Source organism: Crocuta crocuta, unplaced genomic scaffold (assembly GCF_008692635.1).
Source record: "Crocuta crocuta isolate KB4526 unplaced genomic scaffold, BGI_CrCroc_1.0 scaffold290, whole genome shotgun sequence".
NCBI lineage: Eukaryota > Metazoa > Chordata > Mammalia > Carnivora > Hyaenidae > Crocuta > Crocuta crocuta.
This window is the reverse complement of record NW_027527429.1, coordinates 2,586,776-2,594,875: the sequence shown is the minus strand read 5'-3', so window position 1 is coordinate 2,594,875 and position 8,100 is coordinate 2,586,776. Positions and strand designations below refer to the sequence as shown.

At 60.1% G+C, this 8,100-nt stretch overlaps 1 protein-coding gene across 1 annotated transcript in view; it reads right to left on the bottom strand.

The window, feature by feature from the left end:
• The window catches only part of PER2 (period circadian regulator 2), a 38,694-nt gene that overhangs the window by 24,940 nt on the left and 5,654 nt on the right, over positions 1-8,100 (bottom strand). The window contains exons 2-4 of the mRNA XM_077757485.1: positions 2,857-3,068; positions 2,351-2,413; positions 1,207-1,361 (exon numbers count right to left, since the gene is read on the bottom strand). Coding sequence (XP_077613611.1) covers positions 1,207-1,361; positions 2,351-2,413; positions 2,857-3,068 — 430 coding nt within the window. The remainder of the gene's footprint in view (positions 1-1,206; positions 1,362-2,350; positions 2,414-2,856; positions 3,069-8,100) is intronic.

The window sequence follows — 8,100 nt, the reverse complement described above, 5'->3', positions numbered from 1 at the left end:
CAGCCGCAGCCCCAGTGAAGGCAGACTCAGCTCTGTCGGCAGTTACGTAAGGGGCTTAGAGTTTACGGAAACGTCAAGCGTCTGAGCCGGATGGTGCAGATTTTGGAGACTGCAGTATTGTTCACAGAGCCCGCACTGCATCTGTGAGGATGCGGCTCAGGTGTCCTCAGGTGGAAGCCTTGGTCTAGGCCACGGACCAGCCCCAGGGCCCTTACATAATCACCAGCTGAGAGCGGAGTGGCATGTGGGCGGAGCCTGTGACGGGAGGAGGCGCGGTGCCTGGCTTCCTGGGTGAGACACATGCACTTTTACATCAAGAAACCAACTGCTCAAGGGGCGCCTGGGTGGCTTAGTCGGTTAAGCGTCCGACTTTCGCTTGGGTCATGATCTCGCGGTTCGTGGGTTCGAGCCCCGCGTCGGGCTCTGTGCTGACTGCCAGCTCAGAGCCTGGAGCCTGTTTCAGTCTGTGACTCCCTCTCTCTCTGACCCTCCCCTGCTCACGCTGTCTCTCTCTCTCCTAGAAATAAATAAAACATTGAAAAAAAAAAACAACCAACTGCTCAAGGTCTCAATCAGGAGCCCTAAAATACTGTCCTGTGAGAATGAGATCTGGCAAAAGCCTCCCTGTGTCTCTTCTTTGTTATTTTTATTGATTTATTTTTGAGAGGTCGGGGGGAGAGAGAGAGAGAACGTACAGCGGAGGGACAGAGAGAATCTGAAGCCGGCTCCGCACTGTCAGCACAGAGCCCGACGTGGGGCTCCATCTCACGAATCATGAGATCATGACCTGAGCCGCGATCAAGAGTCGGATGCTTAACCCACTGAGAAGAGAAGCATTTCTTTTTGTCAGTTTTCAAAGGAGCGACCAGCCCTCAGCTCAACTCACATTTCCGCTGCGAGCTGCTCACGCAGCGGGGCCAGCAGCTCTGGCCCGAGCCTGGAGGACCCTGTGCTCTCTGACCCCAGCCCAGAGCACAGAGCATAATGCCGCAAATACGCTTCTTTCATCGGCTGCTTTTCTACCTGTTGTTTTTCTCTCTCTAAAAGCCAAGTACAGTAGAACACTGCTGAAGAGTTAAGGTTTCCCATCATCGCGCTTCACCAGACTCCTACAACTTCCTTCCAGTCTCAGGACTGGGTTTTAGAAAGTGGACCCCAATCCCGCCAATCTCTACAGGCCTGGATCCCACGCACGGCCGGACATACCTTTCACCTGCTTCACACTCCTCAGTGCGTACTTCAAGGTCGCCAGCGTGCTGGCCTTCCCTTTGGCCTTCTTGTCTCCAGGGAGGTGGACCTTCAGCTCCTTCAGTGTTTTTATCAGCTCCTTGTGCGTGTCCGCTTTCGCAGACTGCTCGCTGCTGCGGGATTAAAGAAAAAGGCGATCACACGTTCGCTTCCCTGCCTCCTCCTTCCCGGGCCTCTAGCCGTGTGTCTGCACCAGGCCCCTAGGATGGTCCGGTCCACGCCGGTCTCTGGCGCACTGTGGGATGCGCTGCAGGATCCCTGGGCTCACCCGGCACAGGCCGGAAGCAGCCCCACCACCTGTGACGACCGGAGAGGTCTCCTGACCCTGCAGACATCTCCTGCGGGGGGGGACGAGACGGCCCGGCTGAGGACCACTGCTCTGACCCAAGTGAGTGTGGCACGAACCCCTCCCCCGGGGCTCCCCATCCCCAAGGCTGGAGCCCGCCTTTACCCAGCACGGCCTGCTGGTCGACCCGCAGTCGGGCGGAGCCGGCCCCCGCCTGGAGCATTGGCTGCCCGACCTGTGTCAGACAGAAAAGCATCGAGCGATGGACACTACAGAGCACAGCAAAGCAGTTTCCTGGGGCGGGAATGTGAAGGAGGAAAGTTCCAGGAAGGACGTCTAAACTTAAGGATACAGAGACAGCAGGAAGCCGGAACAGGTGGGCACCTCCTGGTAAGAGCAGAGGGCGCAGAAAGAACACTAGAAATCGGGTCTCTCTGGGGAAGATGGCCAGGTGCCCGCACGCCCGGGCCTAAGGGCTGGGGTCTGCCCCAGCCGTCATACAAAAATTCTGCGGACAGGAAACAAAGGATATCTGTGTCACAAGCACCTAGAGTGGGCACGGAATGTTCCAGGTGGACATGTCTAGGGTGCAGACATCTGTGCAGATGGGCAGGAAGGGCTCCAGACGTGGGGTGCCACCAGGGGCTCTGAGTAGCCGGTGTGTGAAAGGGCCCCTTGGCTCACAGCCAAGCCGTGCAGACCAATGGGCTCTGGCAGAGGCTTGAAAAACTGTCCCGTGACCCCAGGGTGAACCTCCAGGGACACATCCCAATGTGTCCCAAGACCCGGAAGCAAGGCGTTTCCAACGGGCCTCACCTGCAGCCACTCGCTGTCGTGCTGTGTTCGGACTTTGCCATCAGGAGGCCAAAGGCGTCTGGGCTGTAAGCGTGAGACAGGAGGCCAGACTCAGAGGACTGCACGCCCCCCTCGCCTCCCCCCATCCCGCCAGAGTAGACCAGATTAAGCCGATCGAGAAAAAGTATGAGCGGGAGAGAAAGCGGGAGCAGAAAACCTTCTGATACCAGAAAACCGAAGTTACGAGAAGGACCGAGGGACCAAAGTCATTTGCTAGCGGGTCTCCAGACCCCTTGCCCCCAAGATCTCGCGGCTCCTGCTTAGCCTCTGTCTGCTGGCGGTCAGATATTCCACACCCACAGTCCCATCGTTAGAGTAAATTGTGGTTATTCTGAGTTAATGAGATTTTTTTTTAATGTTGAAAAACTGGGTCATTGTGATTTAAAGACCGCAAAAGCAATCAAACGGGAGGAGACGCAGGGAAAACAGACATGGCCTGGCCTGGGTGGGCCCAGGGTCCCACCTACCCCTGGTGGGCAACGGGCAGCCCGCCCAGCACCCCCAGCTCCTCGCTGCCCCGCGTGGGGTGGTTTTCGCTGGTTTCATTTCCGCTGGAGCCACTGCTCATGTCCACGTCTTCCTGGAGGGGGTTTCCGTGAGGCTGGGGCTCCACCAGCTCCTGGGTGGGGGCGTGGGGCAGGCACCCCGCGTATCTGTTCATGTTGGCACCACAACGAAGCTGGAAAAGAAAGAAATGTCAGCAGGCCTCAAAGAGCGCAGTCATCGCGGCTGCCTCAGATCTGTTTCCACATTTTGCTAAATAAGCTGGAAGCCGTCAGTCAATTGCGAGTGTTTTTGTTCTTATTCACTGAGCGCCCCCCCGCCATGCATTAGGAAGTGGACGAATCGCAGGGCCACGGCCCCCGGCATCTCCAACTGCCGACGCCTGGTCAGGAGCCCACAAGGGCGTCCGTGCCCACCGCCCACTGTGTGGGGAGCTCTGGGGAAACTACGGATCCCCCGGACGGCTGGCGCGGCCTAGGCGCCTGCGTTGTACAAATCTCCCCGGGTGGCGCTGGGGAGCAGCAGCCCTCAGAAGGCTCGGCAGCCCCAGCTGCAGGGGACCCCAGGTCCAGGCCGCGGGCAGGGCACACCTCCCAGGAGAGAGGAGGCTGCGAGGCAGGGGCTGCCCTGTGAAGTGGGCAGAGCCGGTGTGCGCACGCCACATGCTGGGGCAGAGGGACCAGTGCGAAGCCACTGAAGGACTGGAAGTAGCGGATGCGTGGACTCTGTTGCACCTGGACGCGTCCTCACCACTGCACGGCGCAGAAACTAACTTGCGCTTTAGGGGCCGAGGGCGGAGGGGCTGACGTGAGAGGCAGGCCGGCCCTCAGGCTCCTGCAGTCATCCTGGAAGACAGCCACGGGGGTGAGCGAGCGGTGCGTTCTCAGTTCTCAAGGCGGGACCTGGGGGTATAGACCCCTGGCTCCCCTCCCCTCCTGACCTTGGCGTCAGGAAGCCAGCCAGCAAGGGCACCCGCTGGCACAGGCCTGGAAGGCCAGCCTTGGGCGCTGAGCGGGGAGGGCCCAGCCGCAGCGCCCTGACTGAGCGGAGTCCCTGGGGACAGAACGTGTGCTCAGAGGGCCAGCGCAGACACGGGGTTGGTGGCGGGGACTGTGGACACACAGTGTTTCACGTAACCCTCGTGATCAGAGGCCACGGAAAGCACACGGGATGCCATTCCTAGTTCCAGTCCACAGATGGGAAAACAGGTCAGTGACTTGCTCGAGGCCACCATGGCTCTGGATCTGTGCCCGCCTGCTCCCGAAGACGGGCACCCGGGGGGCATCCAACCACACTGGCCTCGGGAAAACAGCAGGTTCGATTAGACCCGGCCCTGCTCATGAAGCAACGAGTGGGGAAAAGCCGACGCGCAGCTTCTGAAGACGGGCAGCCCGGCAGAAGACGGAAGCCACAGGGTGTGGGGGAGGCCAGCCGATCCAGGACGGCACCTACGCCGGATCACAAATAAAAATCGAGAAATGGTGGGTTCAAGGAAACAAGTAATGAAGGACTAGCTGAAGCCACAGAATGAGAAGAAAATGCCACCTGAGAACAGAGCATCAGAGAGACCAAGCCCAGAGTCAATAATGAACGAGATGGCCCCGGGGAGGGGGAGGGGAGCGCGAGGAACTCTGAAAAGTGGAAAGAGGGAGCAATGATAGCAGAGCCGTGTTTCTACCTGTGGTAACATCTCTTTCTAGAAGAGATGCCACGACATTAAGAGAGAGATTATAACGAAAGATACACACCGAGAAAGCCACGCTGGCTGCAGACGAGTTCGCAGCTGCTGGTCGAAGGACCCCCTGAATGCCCGGCAAAGTTACCAGAAGAGTCCAAGCCAGCAACGTCCCAATGATAAATGATGTTTTCAGGGGAAAAACATCCAAACGGGAGAAACAAGCAGATTAGCTACAAAGGATGGAAAGTCATGCAAGTCCTGGGCAGAAGACACAGAGAGGAGGAGGAGGCTGCGGTCGAAGGGAGGAGGCCTTCGCAGAGCACGCCTGCCCATTATGGGCTCAGCGGCGGGCTAGCGGGGTCCTGGATCAGAGGAGCTGAAACGCCTGAGCAAAGTCAGGAACAAAACAAGTCTACTACTCATCTTTGTTTTGTCCATTTGACTGCTTGTTTTGAACATTTCAGGCAAGTTCTGGCTGACTCGTTGACAGAATGAAAGATGCCAACTTCGGGGGGAGAGAGAGACCAGACACTAAGAACAGGCTATTCCCACCAGGAGGAACGCTCAAGTTCTATAAACACGGAGGGGTGCTCGACCTCGGCAGTCACGAGGAAAAGGCAAAGGATGAGGCTACCAGAAGTGAGTGGGACTGAAGGTGCCCAGCGTCCACGAGGCTGAGGACTTTTGTGCACTGTGGTCACTAAGTCGGTCTTTCTGGAGGGGACTCTGGGCACGCCCAGCAACATTTATAATCCGCACTTCTTCCCACTGCCAGGAGCCCCTCTGCCCGTGGGAATGCCCGTATGCGGGCGCAGAGACCCATGAGTGTGGTGTTGGAGGGATACAACCACCAAAGGACGTCTCGGCCACCTTGTCCACCACGAGCACCCTGGCCGGCGCCAGCTTAGACTTCAATCTGAGCGTGTGCCTCCCCTGCCCACGCAGCAGTGGGTGAGCTCCTCCGCTCCCACGGCTCGGAGCCCAGCCCCCTTCCGCATGATGGCCTACGGCCCTGACGCTCTGCTCCGCCCTCAGGGACTTGCGCTTGCTGCCCCCTGGTGCCCAGAAGACCCATCCTGCAGACAGCCCGTCCACCCTGCACAAACAGCACTGACTCCCCCCACCCGGCCCGCATCCCCGGTGGCTTCCTCTCCTCCACCGTGCGGCCGCTGCTGGACTCCCCCCGTGCTCCGCCCTGATGTGCTGAGCTCTGAGCTGGTCCCTGCTGTAACCCCAGAGCCCCCCACGTGTTGTTAAAGGCGGAGACACCTGTGCTAGAGGTCACTGCGCACCTGCTAAAAAGAGGTGGGCAAGACACCCTGGTACAGGAAGATGCTGGGACACAAAGGAGGACATCACAGGACACCGAATAACAACATCAAAGTGGCACACTGCGCTCAGGCGCTGCTGTCCATTGACTCACTCGCTCCTAGGGCACGTGGCGCCTCGGGCTGGTGCGCGTCGGGGACCGGGACAGGCGTCTCCTGTCCTCACAGAGCTTACGTCCCAGTGGGGGAAAGATCGCGGGGACGGCGTATATGGCGGGTTAGTGCTAAGTGCTACGGAGAAAGAAGCACTTGTTGCGGGGGGAGGCTGGGCGTGCCGCCAGGGAAGCCGCGTGCACAGGCAACGTCTGACCTTGTACTTGAGCCCCCATGGGTGGCGCTGAGTCACAGCCCCTGGGCCTCGCTCTCCTCAGGCCCACAGCCACCACTGAGGGTATGGTCCCCGGGTCCTCTGGGCCTTACACCAGAGGCCACCGGGAACGCTGGGCTGTGCTGGCCACGCATGGCCTTAGAGGAGGCCCCTGCCTCGCCAGCTGCTGCCGGGGGGCCTGGCGAGGCAACTGGGCCTGAGGGACAAGAGCTCTGGCCGTGGGGGGTGGGAGAGAGGCCCGGTCAGCAGGGAAACAGCCGCTGCGTCCCTCCCTTGGATGGAGTTGTGAAGCTTTCCTTTCTGTCCTTCCTCCTTCTTTTTCTGGACGGCCTTTCTGACAAGGCCCCGGAGGCTCAAACACCAGCTGGGCCTNGCTCATCCGAGCTTCCCTGCTTCCTCTTCCCCTCACTCTTGCTGTCCTGGGACAGGGAAATGCTACTGTTAAGACTTGGCCCGGATCCTGCTTAGAAGAGTAAAGAGAGTGAGAGAGTGGGCCAGGAAGGTGCTGGGGGAGAATATTCTAGACAGGGGGTGATGGGGAAGCAAGTGCAAAGGTCCTGAGGCGGGGGCATGTGAGGAAGTGGGACCAGTCTGGAGCAGAGTGGGCGAGGCAGAGGGCAGGAGGGTGATGTGAGGTGAGAGCTGGATCCCCAGGACCTCACAGGGGCAGGGCCAGGGCCCCGGCTCCATCGCGAGTGAGATGGGAAACCGAGTCCTGAACAAGATCTACCAGGGGGAAGCAGTTCAGGAGAGTCGCCAAGGGGCTGTCCAGGGTGCTGAGGGCATCCCCGCCCCTGCCCTCCTCCTTCCCCAGAGCCCTGGATGGCATCCATCTCATCCCACAGGCCCCCCCAGATGAGCGGCCGAGTGGGTGAGTCCTGAAGGCCGAGGGGTGAAGGGGGCCGCCTTGTGTGGCGAGGGCGCCGGTGGGTTCCACCTCTTCCCAACGGGGCTGTGAGCCGGGCCAGCTCCTGAGCCTGCCGCGCCTCGTCCCCTCACCGGTGACGGGGGTGACAGCAGCACCCACCTCTCGTTGGCTAAGTGACCCAGCCTGCGCCAACCGACTGGAATGCAGTTGCGTCCGACAAAGGCTAGCTTTTACCCGGACCGCCAATCACTACGGGCCGACAGAGGGGTACGAAATAATTTTTTTTAAAGGAGACGTCTCGCTGCCACCAGGACAAGCTGCTCAGCCGGGCGCCCCCAGCCCAGGCAGTGAAGACCTGCCCCAGGCGGTGGCATCGCTCACTCTGCCGCCCTCCGCCCCCGGGCGCCTGCCTGAGTAGGAGTCACTGGGTAGGAGTCACGAGATTACCTGGGCTGGAGAGCGTGTCTTTGCCCAGAGGGTCTGGCGAGCAGGACAGACGCGTGAAGCAACAAACCAACCAAACCACCTGAAGCTTCATCGTTCCAGAAAATGCATCGCTCAGCACCAACGGCTCCGAGGCACCGGCCTCGCTGTGCCGACTTGGCAAAACCAGCACGCTCGTCAGAGCGGACTTTGCCTCCTGCCTCCCACAAACGTTCACGGAGCACCTGCTGGTGCCGGTACTGCCAGGGCCCTGGGGAGCCCCGGGCCACACCTGTGTCCGCCCCTGGGGAGAGGTGCTCAGAGCCTGGGGCGCCGGGGGCTCCAGAAAGGAGAGGACGGCCAGGCTAAAAAGGGGGCGGCGGGGAAAGCTGGGGTGCCCCTGGCCACCCCCTTTGCGGATGTCCAAGGGAAGGATCCTGGTCATGTGACCGCCCTTTAACAGCAAGGGTTGCCCTGACTGGACACAGGAACATTCAGAAAGCGCAGTCCGCAGTGAGATCATAGTCTGGGACAGCCTCACAATAACACGGGGTAAGGGAGTGGGTGGGGGGAGGAGGGGGT